We start from the raw sequence: 17575 nt of genomic DNA, 5'->3' as shown, positions 1-17575 counted from the left end.
GGCCTCTCTAGAGTGCTGGAAGCAGGTGGGAGCCTGCAGCAGGGCGCAGGCGCTCCGGAGAGGAGAAAATGTAGGCAGTTAGGACAGACAGCTCTTTCTGAAAGTTCGACTGTGCGGGAGGTGGGAGGCAACGTGTGGTGAAGGATGGAGAATGAGAGGCTGGATTGGTTGGTTGTTTTATGGTGGAAGAGATTTGAAGTTGTTCACAGAGGAAATAGTCTGGGCTTTGTGATATTGTGAACGGTATAACCTGACAAACACATGCCCACCTTGACGCGTTTAGAAATTCAGCATAAAATCAAGTAAACATCCTTTAAAATGCTTAACTGCGTTTAGTAAGGGGAATCCCCGCCCACAAAGAGGAAATTGAAAACCAGAGCTGTGAGGGGGCTGTGTGGTTGTGCAGATCTTGGCAATGCAGGGGCTTGGGTTTTATACCCGCCTGGAGATTGGAGATGAGGCCTGGCCTCGTTGGGGCATTGAAAACCGAGACCCTAATTTAAAGCTCAACCCCTTAAAGGGAGACACCTTCAGTGAAAGAACAGACTAGAAATGGAGCAGCTGGGTGGCTCAGTCGGTTGAGCGTGTTCAACTCTGGCTCAGGTCGTGACTCTGGGTCCCACGGTTCGTGGGTTCGAGCCCTGAGTCAGGCTCTGCGCTGGCATTGAGGCCTGCTCGGGATCCTCTCTCTCTCCCTCTCTCTCCGCCCCTCCCTCACCTGCGCTCTCCCTCTCAAAATAAATGAGTAAACTTTAAAAAACCAAAAGAGTAGACTAGAAAAAAAAAATCTTTCCATTTCCATCAGCTTAGCGAGTATAAAAGAACCATCTGGTTCACCGAGATCTGATGGCAATAGAAAATCTCTCTTGAGAATCCATTATCAGTGGCTTGTCCTTACCTGGATCACCATCTGCATAAAATGATAAATTGAATCGTCAGCACTGATACAATGAACAAATAACATAGCTCAGGGTTCGTAATACCTTTGAAGCATAGGTAAGGCCCTGCTGACTCTGAGTTCACAGCCCCAAATTAGCACAAGAGGAAGCCATCTGTCATGGATGAGAGTAAGTACCCTCGAGCTCCAGACAACAGAACCATCAAGCAAAGGACGGTACAGTGAGTATATTTTAAGCACCGGAAGACTTGAAAGAAGGACTCAATGCGCGAAAGTAATTAACAGGTGTTAAAAATAAGCGGCAGAGAGGTTTAAAACAGAGAAAGCAGTGGGGCTCCTGGGTGGCTCAGTAATTAAGCGTCAGACTCTTGATCTCCGCTCGGGTCCTTATCCTACCGGTCGTGAGTTTGAGCCCCAAATCGGGCTCTGATGGCGCGGAGCCTGCTTGGGATTCGGTCTCTCCTTCTCTCTGCCCCTCCCCCGCTTGTGCACAAGCGCTCTCTCGTTCTCAAAAAAAACAAAAACAAATAAACAAATAAACTTAAAAACAACAACAGAAAGGAGAAAGGGTAAAACTAACTCCTCTGTTAATCCACCCCTCAGTCATCCGTTCATTTTTGGGGGCTGCTAGTAACATGTGGCCCCTGGTCTGGGTTTGGGAATGGAAGGGGACTCTGGGCTTTACATCAGGAAGATCACATTCAGCACTGCGGGCACACACCCCTCTCTCATTTTTTTTTTTTTAAGTTTGTTTTTGAGAGGGAGACAGAGAGACAGAGGGTGGGGGAGGATCAGAGAGAGGGAGACAGAGGATCTGAAGCAGGTTCTCAGCCGACAGCAGAGAGCCTGATGCAGGGTTCGAACCCAAGAACCTGATCGTGACTCACAAACGTCGAGATCGTGACCTGAGCCGAAGTCGGACTTAATCGACTGAGCCACTCAGGCACCCCACCCCTTTTTCATTTTATAGCATCCTTAGAGGTCACAGCTAGAAAAGTTCCCGTAGGGCATCCTGTTCACCTTTCGACTTTCTTGTACAGAAAAAGAATGTGAGTCCCAGCAACGTAAAAATCACTTTTCTGAAGTCTCCGAGCGAGTGGGCGGCCAAGCCAGATGGAGAGCCGGAGCCCTGCCTCTGCCGAGCGCTTGGCAGGCCAGCATCTAAGCTCTGAACGCTGTATGTCTGTTTTGTTTCCCTGGTGGGCTGTGTGTTTGCTCCTGTGGGCAGAGTCCCCACAACCCAGTCCCGTCAGCTGATGGCGACAATGAGAAGTGACAGCCTTATGCAGCTCCTGAGTGACCGAGATGGGAGGGGGGCTCTGATCTCTATCTTGTGTCAGTTATGTGTCCCTATCTTATGTCACCTCCTTCAACCCCTGCTCCTGTCACCAGAGAGTCTGAGCTCCTTGAGAGCCGGGGCCAGGGCCGGGCTGACGCCTCCACCCCCAGGGCCTGGCTCAGAGACGGTGCTCCGGTGTTACTTTGACTTCTGGCACCCAAAGAGCGAGCGGGAGGTCCAGGCCCTCCTGAGCAGGAAGGAGGGGCTGACTACAGGTCCCTGCCCAGCAGCATTTCCTGCGTGTGAACTTGGGAGGTTCCTGGCCATCAAATAGCGCAGGGTGGCTGCTCCCCGTGCAGAATTCTCAGTCTGTCTCAGTACTTCCGGGGGGAATGTCTCAGGATGGTACTCGAATGTCTAACACTTTCTTAACACTTGCTGACCCATCAATTCTCTTTTTTTTTTTTTTTATAAAATTTTTTTTTTTCAACGTTTATTTATTTTTGGGACAGAGACAGAGCATGAACGGGGGAGGGGCAGAGAGAGAGGGAGACACAGAATCGGAAACAGGCTCCAGGCTCCGAGCCATCAGCCCAGAGCCTGACGCGGGGCTCGAACTCACGGACCGCGAGATCGTGACCTGGCTGAAGTCGGAGGCTTAACCGACTGCGCCACCCAGGCGCCCCAATTCTCTTTTCTTTTAACATAGAAACAACATGGGGCCCGTGGGTGGCTCAGTCAGTTGAGCATCCAACTTTGGCTCAGGTCATGATCTCACAGTTGTGAGTTCGATCCCCACATCGAGCTCTGTGCTGACAGCTTAGAGCCTGCAGGCTGCTTTGGACTCTGTGTTTCCCTCTCTCTCGGTCCCTCCCCCACTCACCCTCTGTCTCTGTCTCTGTCTCAAAAATAAATAAACATTAAGAAATTAAAATAAAAAATTAAAAAAAAAAGAGCAGACCTCTGGGTCAATGAATGCTACTAGCAGGGAGGGAACAATATCTACTTAGAACGTAATATCTTTGTTTAACCTTGTATTTATTTTCATGTTTTACTTTCTATTTATGGCATGTGATAACTGGTTTTCCATTTGCAGAAGTGATACAAAAAAATGTTCCTTCTAAAATAAATTTATTCAGCAAATAGGAAATCATCTTAAGGAAAACTATGAAGTAAATAATAGTACAGGTGGTAAAGTGATAAGGCAAAAATCCTAACATTCGTGACTGAAGTTTGGGAAATCGGGCCCCCCTTCCCTCCCCGTGCCGGGAGTGCAGCTCCTTTTCTTCTCCCCAGCTCCTGGCTCTCCTCCCAGGGGGCGGCCAGCTGATACAGATGGCTGTGGAATCAAGGACATCTCTGGGCTCCATTTCTACCGGGTGAGGCATTATAAATAAGCCTGTCATGGGGCAAATCTGTCTGGATTGATCCAGCAAGCTGGGAGGGAGGATGGCCAGAGGCCGCACACTGGGAGCTGCTCTTCCCCAGGGACAGTGTTCCTTTCCACATTGGATCAAACTCCGATCGCTTCGGCGGGCCTCCCTCACCCCGGAGGGGTCAGAGTCAGCGGGCTGCCATGTTCAACCTTAATGGGACGGCTGCCCCCTGACCTCCCTTGACTCGAGGTCCTAGCTGGAGGCAAGGAGGGGCCTCTCCAATTTGGCTGCCCAAGTTTCCTGTGGCAAGTTGGGGGTCAAAGCTACAGTTTGGATGCAATAAGATGCTCCTTTGCCTGGCCTTGACCTCTGTCTGTGTTTTCCTGGAGGCATGATCCGTGGCTCTGGGAGGCTGGCTTCCTGTCCTCTCCTGCTGGCAGGACTGACCCTGGTCATCTACACTCAGTCTGTTCTTCGGCAGCCACAGGACCCCTGCGCGCCGATGTTGGCATCTTAGGTGCACAATGAAGGTGGAAGCTTCTGTGATGATCCTATTTCCTACCTGTTTGGTAGCTTGAGATCTTTCTTAATCTAGAACGTGATTTTGGCGACTTCTGGCCCGTAGTCGGCCCCACCTCCAATTGTCTGTGCCGCGACCCTGGGCAGCCAGAGAGATACTTCTGGGCTTCCCCTGCAGCACAGGCTCTGTCCATGCGGTGCCTGCCCAACCCCAGATCCAGGGAATTGAAATCCAGATGTAAAAGGCCTTGGGAGGGGTGTTCTTCCCTGTGGGCCCAAGTATGAACTTGGGCTCTTAGGCTGGAGCCTCAGGGTCTTAAGGCCTCAGAGAGACCCTCTGAGGTAAGGCCTTCCTCAGTGTCTCGGAGAGGCCAGTCCTCCAGGCCCTGGGGAATCAGAACCCCACGCTGGTCCGACCTTCACGCCTCCAGAAAGCAGAGATCTGCTCCAGGGTGACCCGAGGTTGGAGGCCCCACTCCAGATCAGAGCTCCCTAGCCGCTGCCTCCGGGTCTGGGGGCTCCCCAGGTGCATGCTGGCCTCTGGCCTCTGTTCAGGCTCAGCCCAGCTCACCAGGCCCGGAGCATAAGGCCTCTCCTCCAAGGCCTGGGGCCCCCAGAAGGTGCTGCGGACTGGGGCCCTGGGTGGGCTCTGGAGGCCCAAGGAGCTGGGAGGGGAGAGTGGGGCTATAGGGGCAGGTGGGGCTGTGGCTCGGGCCTCCAAGGTGCCTCCAGAGATGGGAGGGTCTGGGGCCCCATCCATCAGCAAGGGGACCGCAGAGCCATACCAGTCTTCTGAGCGCTCTCGGGGGGTGCCCCTGGGCTCGATCCACAGTTCTCCTCCGGGGCGCCAGACCAGGGTGGGTGCACGGTTGCTGGGGTCTGGGTGCAGAGAGCGGCGGAAGAGGCGTTCGGCCAACACAGCTGTCGTTACGAGGAAGAGGGCGGCGAGGGAGGCCAGGGCCAGCATGATGGGGATGCAGGGCCCACAGGGCAGCGGGGGCCATGTAACCAGCTCCGACTCAGGGAGTCCCTCCACATGCCCAGAGGGCTGCTCTGGAGTTGAAGGCATCTGAAGAGACAGGGGTCAGGAGAGGAAGCACATGAGACAAGGTCAGCACAACCTATAGGAAGAGAGAGGCAGCGTGTGTCCAAACAAGAATGAGGAGAGGGAGGCCCGAGCGGCTCTGCATCCGGCCTGGGAAACAGACCCCGGCAGACAGAGGAACAAAGAGGGCCCAGAACGGCGAGAGATAGGCAGAAGGTTGGAGAGCCAGGATCCCACCTTGGTCGGCAGCCGGCCCTCCTGCTCTGGCTCCTGAACCTGCTTCCAGACGCCCTGTCCCCCACCCCTACGCCCGCCGCCCAGACCCCGGGGTGCCTCCGACAAAACTGTAAGGGCCCCCAGAGATTCCTTCCTGCTGTCTCGGCTCCCCCCACATCTTGCTTGGGCCTCAGAGGAAGTGGTGGGTGCAGAAACGAGAAGCTCCCCTCCCGACTCCCACCCTGCCTGTGCGCCCCCTCCCACCGCTTGGCTGGCACCTTGGGTGCTCCTGGGCCCTCACGACTCTCCTTGGATTTGGTCTTGCTCTCTGCAGGTTCCACTGAGCTTGCTGTCCTGCCAGGTCCCGGCGCCACCTCTGCACCTGTCCCCGCCTCTCCTCTCCGGCTCTGGCCCCGGGCCTGGCCAAACGTGCCTCCCTGGTTTGACTCTGCCTGCTTCTCTCTGCCCCCCAGGTCCGCCACCTGCAGGGGCCCTCACCACGCCTCACCTTAACTCAGGGCGGCCCCAGGGCTCCTGGCTCTCCCTTCGGAGCACTCCTCCTTGTGCAGGGTGTCAGGCAGTTGCCTCAGACGAGGCCGGAAGGGAGGGCACCACCTGTTGCTGGGCAACAGTGCCCCAACTCCTCTTGCCCCTGGGGAGTGTTTCCAAGGCAACCTGGGGGGATGTGGTCAATGTGGTGGGGAGGCGTTTCCTGGCGAGAGGTGGGGCCGGAATGGGCAGTGGTTGTGTTGAACTCAGTCTCACCCCATAGCCAGGCCCCAGGCCCCTCGCTCTGCCTGATCTCGAGGGGTGGCCCTGGCCCTGGCCTGCCCACTGCACCCCTCAGAACCCGCCCCTGCCATCCAGCCCCCTCCTGCTTGACCCAGCCTTCCCCATACTTTTCATGAATATACATCTCTTCGTCTTTAGGCCAGTTAGCCTCAGTTTTGGTTGGAAGCCATCTGTGAGGTGAGGCGTGGGCACCAACAAAGTAGGCCTCCTGGGAGAATCCTGTCTCCAAGACCCTGAACATTTGCCCTCCAGCCTCCCTTCTCCTGGGGTGAGGCTCGGAGGAACCTGGGAGCAAGGAGTGAGGAGGGAGTGTTGTTCAGCCACTCGGATCCCTTCGGAGATTGTCTAGTTCCACTCGCTCGCTGACAGATGACAAGCAGGCCCCGCACACGGGCGACGTTGTACCCAAAGTCACACAACCCATGTATACGGGAGGGACCGGAGAAGCATAGGTATAAATTCCTGGTCTGGCAAGCAACCTGAACACAATCCTTACCAGGTATTAATATTTGCTTTTGCAAAATGACAGCCATTTCATGAGAAATGCTACAAAAATATGTTGCAATGTTAGTGTCTTACAAGATGGTCACAAGGGCAGCCTGACTCACATTGGTCTGTCCCGGTGGTTTTGAGGAAAGGGCCAGAAGGAGCACAAAATGTGGCATGGGATGGGGGTAGGTGGAAATGGAGAGTCCCGAGGCTCCTGGCTTTACGACATATGCCGAAACCTGATGTGATTATAATTCGATGAGATCATAAGCCTTAAAATAAAACTGGAACTTGGGGCGCCTGGGTGGCTCCGTCGGTTGAGCATCCAACTTCAACTCAGGTCATGAGCTCACGGTTTGTGGGTTTGAGCCCCACATTGGGCTCTGTACTGACAGCTCGGAGCCTGGAGCCTGTTTCAGATTCTGTGTCCCCCCCTCTCTCTCTGTCCCTGCCCTACTCTCTCTCTCTCAAAAATAAATAAGCATTAAAAAATAAAATAAAATAAAAAATAAAACCTGAACTTGATACCACTGAGATGGACACAAAAAATGGTTAAGATTGGGGCGCCTGCCTGACTCAGTCGGAAGAGCATGTTACTTTTGACCTTGGGGTCATGAGTTCAAACCCCACGTCGAGTGTGGAGATTACTAAAAAAATAAACTTAAAAAAAAAGGTTAAGGGAACACCTGGGTGGCTCATTCGGTGAAGCATCTGACTCTTGATTCGGCTCAGGTCATGATCTCCTGGTTCATGGGTTCAAGCCCCAAGCTTGGGATTCTCTCTCTCCCTCTCCCTCTCCCCTCCCCCACTTGCTTGCACACACTGTCTCTCTCAAAATATATAAATAAAGTTAAAAAAAGGTTAATATAATAAATTTTGTTGCATGTATTTACAACAATAAAAAATTTTAAGTCTAAATAAATAAGTAAATAAAATCTGAAAATTATGTATGTTCTGTTTTAATTAGTGATCCCTTAAAAAAACACTAAGGGCACCTGGCTGGCTCAGTCGGTAGAGCATGTGACTCTTAATCTCAGGGTTGTGAGTTCAAGCCTTATGCTGGGGGTGGAACCTACTAAAATAGAATTTAAATTTAAAATTTAAACAAAACAAAACACTAGAAGGGTAAACATTATTAAAACCAGGAAGATCCGACATGATCTGGAATCCAAATGGGATGTTTTTGATTCTTAACTATCTCTTACCACTTAAAAAATAGCTTAACATTTTTGGAGGGTGCCTGGGTGGCTCAGTTGGTTAGGCATCCAACTCTTGATTTTGGCTCAGGTCATAATCTCATGGTTCATGAGCCCCGTATTGGGCTTTGTGCCAACAAGCGGAGCCTGCTTGGGATGCCTTCCTTCACTTCTGCTTAGATCCCCCTGTCCAATCTAGCCACCTGTATACCTTAACAGTTCTCTGCAGCCAAAGCTCACAGGCCCCATCAGAAGATAAAGGGACCTGGGGTACCTGGGTGGCTTAGTCGCTTGAGCATCTGACTTTGGCTCAGGTCATGATCTCACAGTACGTGAGTTTGAGCTCCGCATCGGGCTCCTCACTGACAGTGTGGAGACTGCTTGGAATTATCTCTCTCTGCCCCTCCACCACTTGTTTTCCCTCTCTCTCTCTCTCTCTCTCTCCACTCTCTCTCAAAATAAATAAATAAACTTAAAAAACGAATAAGTAAAAAAAGAAGGTAAGGGGACCAGAACGATCTCAAGGAAGCTAAGTATGTGTAGGGGTGACTTCCCACATGCCCACTTGTGAATGGCACATGGGTCCCTTTTCTCTGCCATGATGCCACTTGGAAAGTCACTGAGGTCCATTCTATACTGAGGCTTTCTGTAGCCAGCATCTGACCCCACACTCTGTGATACATGGCCGCCCACCAGATGTTCCCAGGAGAAAGGAGGGCCCAAGGGGCTGCCACATCTTTTCCCAATTCCTACACGAAATGGGCCTGCCCGTACGAAGGTTCTTAGTCTGATTCTGGTGGAGATGGGTGGTCTCAAGAAAATGTTAAGCTTCATCCCCTCCACAACATACTTGGCTGTCACAGCCCCACTCATCACAAGAGTTTTACTACCTCCATGGGCAGTTAACCACTGGTGATCCAATTGGAGGTTCCACTTGTAGCCTGGGTGCAGGAGACTCATCCCCATCCAAACCCACCCATCTTCTAACACCCCATCCCAATGCCAAAGGGTATCAACAGGAGCCCAAAGGCATCACTCCACTGCTGTACTTTCTACATGCACAGGACTCAGTGGCCAAACTTCGTTTATTATTATTTCTATTGAACTTCACATGCTATGAAGTTCACCCAGTACAGTAGTAGTGAGTTTTAATATATTCATAAGATTGCACAACCATCACCACTATCTAATTTCAGGACATTTTCATCACCCCAGAAAGAAACCCTGTACCCACTAGTGGTCACTCCTCATTCCCTCCTCCCCCAGACCTTGGCAACACTGTTTTCTTTTTTCAAAATATTTCTAAATGTTTATTTTTGAAAGAGAGAGAGAAAGAGAAAGAGAAAGAGAGAGACAGAGCAGGCGAGGGGCAGAGAGAGAGGGAGACAGAGAATCCAAAGCAGGCTTCACGCTGTCAGCGCAAAGCTGGATGTGGGTCTCCAACCCGTGAGCCGCCAGATCATGACCCGAGCTGACGTTGGATGCTCAACTGACTGAGCCACCAGGTGCCCCAACAACTGTCTGTTTTCTGTGCCTATGCATTTGCCTCTTCTGGACATTTCATATAAATGAAATCACATAACCTGCAGCCCTTTGTGCCTGGCAGCTTTCACTTCACATAATGTTTTCAGGGTTCATCCATGCTTAATGAATCAGTACCTCATTCTTCCTTTTTTTTTTAATGTTTATTTGTGTTGAGAGAGAGACTGTTGGGGGAGATACAAAGAGAGAGGAGAGAGAGAATCCCAAGCAGGCTCCACACTGTCAGCACAGAGCCAGACACGGGCCTCGATCCCACAAACCATGAGATCATGACCCGAGCTGAAGCCACGAGCCAGGCGCTGAACCAGCTGAGCCACCCAGGCGCCCCAGTACTTCATTCTTTTTTTTGTACAAAAGCTGAATATTTTAGTGTATGGCTATACTACATTTTTATCCATCCATCAGTCGAGGGACACGTGGATTGTTTCTGCTTCTTGGTTATTGCAAGTAATGCTGCTGTGGACAGTCATGTATAGGTTTTTGTGTGGATATGTTTTCAGTTTCTCTTGGGTCTATAGCTGGGAGTCAGACCTCACAGTCGGATGGCAACACTGTGTTCACCTTTTTGAGGAAGTGTGGGTGACCAAATTTACAACTGCTGAGTTCATCCACCTCTCCTTACTCTCTGCTCCGGGCCCACCCTCCGACAGCAGCAACGGTTCCACAACTTCTTCCTGCACCGTGTTGGGTCCACCATGCACTTGGCTTCTAGGAAACGTGTGGAGGCCACCAACCTCAGGCAAGAGGAGAATCGACCGTCAACAGGCATGAGGGAAGACAACCCTTCAAGAAGATGGCTGCGGTCCTTCCATGCTCATGCCACCTGTCCTGGCTGAAGCCTAAAGACCTCTTCTTATGCAATGATACTGTGACCAGAGTTCTAGGTTTTGTGTTTCAAGCTGCCTTCATCCACGCACACCCAACCCTTGTCTCACCCCTGCCTGCGGAGCATGGTGTGCTCGGATCTTGCCACGCTCCCCTGGCGACAAGAGGGAGTAGCCAGGAACAGTAGGGGAGGGGGGGCAAGTAGAGGAGCTCATGACTTGGAGTCCGTGTCACAACATGAGCTACAGTCTGAGGTCTCCAAGCAGAATGTCAGTAAAACGTTGCTTTGCAGGGGCGCGTGGGTGGCTCAGTGGATTAAGTGTCTGACTTCAGCTCAGGTCATGATCTTGTGTTCTGTGAGTTTGAGCCCCATGTTGGGCTCTGTGCTGACAGCTCAGAGCCTGGAGCCTGCTCCGGATTCTGTGTCTGCCTCTCTCTCTGCCCCTCCCCTGCTCACACTCTGTCTCTCTCAAAAATAGACATTAAAAAAAAAGTTGCTTTGCACTTCAGAAGGAGGCTTCAGCGGCTTCAGTGGATGAAGGAGCATACAGCCAACCTGTCAGCCAACATCTCCTGGCCAGATGGAATTAACTCGTGTTCTCTGCTCTTGTGTTCTCTGAAAGGCACAACCCCAGGTGGTGAGGAGCAGAGAAGCAGACGGCCTATGACCACATTTTATACTTGGAAACTGAGACTTAGGAGGATTGAGTAGCCCAACCGGGGTGACCAACCATTCCCATTGTGCCTGGGGCCATCCTTATTTTCATTCATTCATTCATTCATTCATTTTAAAATGTAAGCTCTATGCCCCACGTGGGGCTTGAACTCATGACCCCAAGATCGAGAGCCACATGGTCTGCTGATGAACCAGCCAGGCACCCGGGACCGTCCTGGTTTTAGCACTTGAAGTTCCACATCCCAGAAAACACTTTAAATCTGGGTCAACTGAGAAAGTTGGTTGTTGTCATCCAAAGTCACACAACTCAAGTCCCAGAGCTGAATCGGAACCCAGATCTGACCGTCTCCAACCTCCTGCTGCTGAATGAATGACTTACTGAGCAGGTCAGTCATAAGAAACGCCTTCAGAGTTTCAACAGAAAGGTCCAGGCACTTCCGGTTGTTCTTCCCTTCACCCTCACCCCCTCTGCAGTGGGGTCCACCCTGCTGAGAGTCCCAGCCCTCACCCGGAGCTATCTTGCTGCCAGACAGGGGATAAACACAGGGCTGAGCTCAGGAGCTTTTTATCACTGCTCAGGGCCTGCTGGGTGGCACCTACCGGCTGCTCAGGATCCCAAGAGGCAGAGATTCCAACCTTGAGAGCTGTGAAAAATGATAAGATTGGGGGTGCCTGGCTGGCTCAGTCAGAGGAACATGCAAGTCTTGATCTCAGGGTCGTGAGTTCAAGCCCCACGTTGGGTATTAGAGATGATTTAAATAAATAAACTTTAAAAAATGATAAGAATGAATTAGAAAGGTCCCAAGTGCCACCTGTGTGGGGAAATCGGGGAAGGTGGAAAGAATCCGGGCTTTGGAACCAGGCAGCCCTGGGATTAAATCTGAGGTTCCTGGCTCCACAGCTGTTGAGACCCTTGGCAATCTATTCGATTTCCATTTTTTCATGAATTCCCAACTTGAAGGGTTGTTGGAGGGTAATATTAGTTTATATAAAGCACCTCTTAAAGTAGGCATTCAGCACTTCTGTCCCCTTCCATCTTGGTCTAGCATTGTTGCTCATCTTTGAAAGGCCCTAAAGGATCTGTCCCTTCACATCTGTTCACCCACCTGAAATCTTGTTACCACTCAAGATTGTTCTATACCAACCGTCAGATTCCCCCGGGCTCTGAGCCTCCCTCCCTCTTCTCCCACTCCACCTGCTGGTCCATCCCATTGTACTTCTTTTCCTGGAGCCCACATCCTGGAGTCCCCTCCTGACCAGCCCTCCCCAATCTCACTCCACTTCCTCTATAACCTTGACTTTGTGCTGTATTGTTCCAACCACTCTCTTCCTGGCATTTGCCAGCCTTGTCCCCCCCCCCACACACACCTTCCTCATAAAGCTTCTGCCTGGAACCAGTACAACTACTTTCCTTTTGTCCTGTTAACAGGTTGGTGAGCCACATTGGAGAAAATCACACAACTGACCACGTGTAGTGCCCCCACCTCCACCTGGTCCCTCAGTCATGCTGTCATGTGGATCTGGGCAACGCTCTTTCTCTCTCTCCCTTCCCTACCAGCTTTGCCCAACCTCGACTCTAACCATCAGCGCGGATACACTTTCTCTTGTGCAGAAAGCTGAGGCCTTCAGGCAGGAGCTCTCTGCCTTGTTCATTCTCAGCCTCTGAGAGTGGGGTTGGCCATGCTCACTCTTGGTTCTGTTCATGGCTTGCCTGGGGATTCTCACTGGCTTCCTCCAGTCCTGTGGGCCCTGTCTGCCCTGGTACTTTCTTCCCTCAGTGAAGGATGGTGTGGCCCACTTACTTCGTCCTCTGTGCTGATCTTCCTACTTTGTTCCAATGTCTCTATTCCTCCTAAGCTACTGCTCCTGGCCAAGGAGCAGTGCCTAGCAATTTACTAACCCCTCTTCTCTTCTCTTTTCTTCTCTTCTCTCTCTTTTCTTTTCTTTCCTTGTTAAGTAATCTCTATACCCAACATCAGGCTCGAAGTGACAAACCCAGAGATCAAGAGTCAGATGCTTCACCAACTGAGCCAGCCAAGCGCCCCTAAGCACGTTGCTATGTCTCATTTAATCCTGTAAAGCAACCCTTGAGGTGGATCTTATCCTTCCTTTTGCAATGGGGAAACTGAGATTCAGAGACTTTAATTTGCCAGGGGAAAGCGGCAAAGCCAGGCCTCAGCCCGCTTCTCTCTTTTCACTGTGCAATTCTGCCATCTGTGACCACACTTCCTGGCCACAGCCAGGATCCTTGTCCCCTCCTCTGGGTTTGACTGAATCCCTATGCACCCAGCTATGCTCCTTCCCTGCACTCTGAAGACCAGCTTGATTAGGTTTGCCCTTCAGGAGAGTGTGAGCCCCTCCGGGGCAGGACACTTCATTTCCCTTTTCCCAGGGCCCTCAGTAGGTGCTTTTGATGTTCAGTTCAAGCTACCTTGGCCTGTGTATCCGTATTCTCCGGTTACTTGACCATTTTGCCCTTACTCTTTTATAAGATGCGTAGACATGATGAGGTGATGATACCAGAGAAGACACGTGACATCCTCATAACCTTGATATGATAAGGCCAGAGTTGAGAAGTACTAAAATCAGCAAGTCTGGCCTCAGGCGGACACACACCTTTAGTTTGCCTGCAATATATTCAATTGGGGGGCGGGGGCGGAAAACCAAACCTCACGATGTTAGCAAATGTATGGAAGGCTAGGAAAATGTGATTTAGGTTTACCACAAAAACATGAGGGGTATTTAGAAATTTTATGATTTTCTTATTTCCACAGGATGGAGCCACTCCTTAGACGATGAGAAACAAAGAACTTCCTTGGCATCAGGCAGTGTTGTGGAACTTTACTTCCATTAACTATATCATAACCACAGCAACCTGAGGAGGTAGGCAAAATTATCGCCTTTTTGTTTATGTGTGTGTTTTCAGACGAGAACAGAAGCAGAGAGAAGTGAAATACCTTGCCCCAGGCACCCAGCTTCTGAGTCCTGCCCCGTCTGTGCACCTCTCAAACACTCCACCCCGCGTCTGTCTTAAAAATAAACAACAATATGTGTATATATATATGTATATATATATGTATATACATATATATATATATAACAGGTTTCCAAGTGACTTTAACTTTAGTTGTCCAAATCAACCTACACAAATATCTTTCTTTGAGGGGTGCTTGGCCGGCTCAGTAGGACAAGCATGTGACTCTTAATCTCAGGGTCGGGAGTTCAAGCCCCATGATGGGTATGGAGATTACTAAAAAAAAAAAAAAAAAAAAAAAGCATAAACTTAAAAAAAATCTTTTTGCAAGGGGGCGCCTGGGTGGCTCAGTCGGTTAAGTGTCTGACTTTGGCGCAGGTCATGATCTCACAGTTTGTGAATTCGAGCCCAAATCAGACTCTGTGCTGATAGTGCGGAGCCTGCTTCTGATTCTCTGTCTCCCTCTCTCTCTGCCCCTCCTCCACTCGTTCTCTCTCTCTCTCTCTCAAAAATAAAGAAATAAACATTAAAACAATTCTTGTGTCAAGTTGTATGATGCATTTGACAAAGATCTCCAGGATCTGAACTAAGCTAAACCATAAAAATAAAGCTAACTGCAGATGAGAAAGACAAGGCCTGCCCTCATCAACTTTATCTGAAAGAAATGAAAAAGAAAGACCATATTTTGTGAGAATTGAAGACAGAGAAAAAAATAAACATTTACTCAGTACTTATGTGTGCTAGATCTGTGCCAGGGGCTTGACACAAATTGGTTAGACTCATTATCTCCTATCGCAGATGAACAAACTGAAGTTCGAGGATCATGGAGGAAGGGCACGAACCAAGCTTTAAGACAAGTCTCTTGCTGGGGTTCCTGGGTGGCTCAGTCGGTTAAGTGTCTGACTTTGGCTCAGATCATGACCTGGTGGTCAGTGAGTTTGAACCCCGTGTTGGGCTCTGTGCTGACTGTTCACAGCCTGGAGCCTGCTTCGGATTCTGTGTCCCCCTCGCTCTCTGCCCCTCCCCCACTCATACACACACACACACACACACACACTCTCTCTCTCTCTCTCTCTCTCTCTCTCCCTCTCTTTCAAAAATAAATAAACATTAAAAAAATAAAAATCTTACCCTTTGAAAGAGGTAGGTTTTTTTTTCAAGGATTTTTTTTTTTTAACAGCAGTTCAGAATAGGGAAGAACCTTTTATATTGTGAGCCAGTACATGCAGTATAGAGTATTTGACTGAAACAGTATTTTAGGAAATAGTATTTAGTCTTGTTACATGTGATGCTCTTACTTTCTCTATTTCACTTTTCAAATGTGTTGGTCTTGGGGCACCTGGGTGGCTCAGTTGGTTGAGCATCCGATTTGGTTTTGGCTCAGGTCATGATCTCAGGGTCGTGGGATTAAGCCCCGAGTCTGGCTTTGCGCTAAGCATGGAGCTTGCTTAAGATTCTCTCTCTCTCCCCTCTACCCCTCTCCCCGACTCACTCTTTGAAATTAAAAAAAAAAATGTTGGTCTTGGGGCACCTGGCTGTTCTAGGGGTCATAGGTTTGAGCCCCACGTTGGGTATAGAGATTACCAAAAAAAATAATAAACTTAAAAAATATGTTGGTCTTGAGCCGTTAAAATGATTTTGTGGTCCACTAGTGAGTTAAGACCTACAGTTTAAAAAGCACTGTCCTGGGGCGCCTGGGTGGCTCAGTCGGTTAGGCATCCGACTTCGGCTCAGGTCATGATCTCACGGTCCGTGAGTTCGAGCTCTGTGCTGACGGCTCGGAGCCTGGAGCCTGTTTCGGATTCTGTGTCTCCCTCTCTCTCTGACCCTCCCCCGTTCATGCTGTCTCTCCCTGTCTCAAAAATAAATAAACATTAAAAAAATTTAAAAAAAATAAATAAAAAGCACTGTCCTTGAGGATTTTGGTTGATCTCGAGTCCTTTAACTTCTCATGTTCCAAATGCAGAAATATAGACTCAAAGAAACAGTGACTTCTGTTTTTTAAAAATGCTTATTTATTTTTGAGAGAGACAGCATGCATACAAGTGGGGGATGGCAGAGAAACAGAAAGGGAGATACAGAATCCAAAGCAGGCTCCAGGCTCTGAACTGTCAGCACAAAGCCCGATGCTGGGCTTGACCACACGAGCGGTGAGATCATGAACTCAGCCGATGAAGTTAGATGCTCAACCACCTGAGCCATCTGGGCGCCCCTGAGCTGCCATCTTTGATATCCAGTGTTTGGTTCCATCCTGTGGGATATACTCCTCATAAGGAAGACAAAAGACAGACAGTAGTAAGAGGAGACAGAGGAGAGAGTTAGAGAGAGAGCTTGGGGGAGGAGAAGAGACAGAGAGAAGAGGCAAAAGGGAAAAGGTATGGAGACAGTGAATACAAAGAACAACCCTTAGAGCAGGAGATGATGGGGAAAGATCAAGACAAACGGAAAGAGAGAAGTAGGAAAGAAAGAAAACCAGAGAGGACAAGAGAGACAAAACAAAACAGCTGAATGAGGAAGTTATCTCACCAGGACATGCTTGTTTTGAACTTGAAGCAGAGATCAAACAATGCAACCTTGGCTGCCCTCCTTGCTCCCAGAATCTCCAGGCCAAGAGCCCTGTCCTATTTCCGGCTCCTTAGGTTGGGGCTCCCTAGCTTTCCTGGGAGGAGTCCTCAGTCCTAGATGGTCTATGAGGGGTGGATACTCTATGTGTCCAGCTACTAGTCATTAATCACCAAGGCTAATGACTCCAGCTCTTCCCTGGGCTCCACCCATCTCTCTGCTTGGGAGGGCCCGCTGACTCAGAGGGTCAAAGAGCCAATCCTAGAGGAGTCAAGAAGTAGGACTCAGGAGTCCATCCTAGAGACTTGGGTGGAAGAGAAGAGCCTCAGAAGAGAAGAAATCTATGACATCAAGCTAACCTATGGGAAGGAGGTGTTGCCCCGTGTGGGCTTTATCCCCCAGAAGATTCAGCCATGGCTCCCAGGAGCCCCGAGGGCCTTGAGCCCAACTTCCCCCAAGGGAGGAACCATGTACCGTTACTTCCTCAGCGTCCCACATGCCTATTGGCCTGACTGCCTGTCTCTCAGGAGGGAGATCGACAGGTGTTCATTGTCCACCTGCAGCAACACATTACCCTTCTCAGAAAAGTTTTGTAAACAGTCTGGCAGATTGAGGATGGATAGATGGGGAAAAAAAAGCCAAGTACGGCAAAGTATTAACCATGGTAGAATCTACGTGGTGTGCATATGGGTGTTCACTGTACATTTCTTTCAATTTTTCTCTATGTTTGGATTTTTTTCATATAAAATAACAGGAAAGAGGAAGAAAAAAAATTGTCTGGAAAATAGTAGACACTCCTAAGTACAGGGCATAGGGTGTATCATTCCTTCCCACGAGAGTTTAGATTTCAAATGTAGGACAATGAGGACAATGTTTCTCCTGAAAGATGACAGATTGCAGGTAGGAGCACCTGTAGAACACCCAAATAGGGGGGCGAAAACCTTAGACTACACCCAGAAGAAATTAGTTACTTTGGCCACCCAAAGCTGCTAGCTCTTCCGTTGGTGACTGTTTCCTCAAGTTTATCCTGTCCATCCTGATACCTGGGCCTTGGCCCAGAGAGGACACCACTCTGACAACTGACCCCACGAGGCTGATCATGTTTGCTCAGGAGGTGAAGTTCACACGATAAAGAGCAGGGGGAGGGCTTGGACCTGATATAAAAGATCTGGAAGTCTCAGAGGGG

At 49.8% G+C, this 17575-nt stretch overlaps 1 protein-coding gene across 2 annotated transcripts; it reads right to left on the bottom strand.

Moving 5' to 3' along the window:
• Positions 1-3198: 3198 nt before the first annotated feature.
• CE3H16orf54 (chromosome E3 C16orf54 homolog) lies at positions 3199-5954 on the bottom strand. Of its 2 annotated transcripts, none has more exons than XM_030300813.1 (2): positions 5842-5954; positions 3199-5141 (listed from the first exon to the last, which is right to left on the bottom strand). In XM_030300813.1, the coding sequence occupies exon 2, from the start codon at positions 5139-5141 to the stop codon at positions 4467-4469; it is 675 nt and encodes a 224-aa protein (XP_030156673.1). In that variant the 5' UTR covers positions 5842-5954; the 3' UTR covers positions 3199-4466. The 2 variants fall into 2 exon arrangements, with proteins under 2 accessions (XP_030156673.1, XP_030156674.1); XM_030300814.2 differs by lacking the exon at positions 5842-5954 and adding an exon at positions 5612-5835.
• Between the last annotated feature and the right edge of the window lie 11621 nt (positions 5955-17575).

The sequence above is a fragment of the Lynx canadensis genome, chromosome E3 (assembly GCF_007474595.2).
Source record: "Lynx canadensis isolate LIC74 chromosome E3, mLynCan4.pri.v2, whole genome shotgun sequence".
Lineage (NCBI taxonomy): Eukaryota > Metazoa > Chordata > Mammalia > Carnivora > Felidae > Lynx > Lynx canadensis.
The sequence above is the reverse complement of the archived record's forward strand: the minus strand, read 5'-3'. Positions and strand labels throughout refer to the sequence as shown.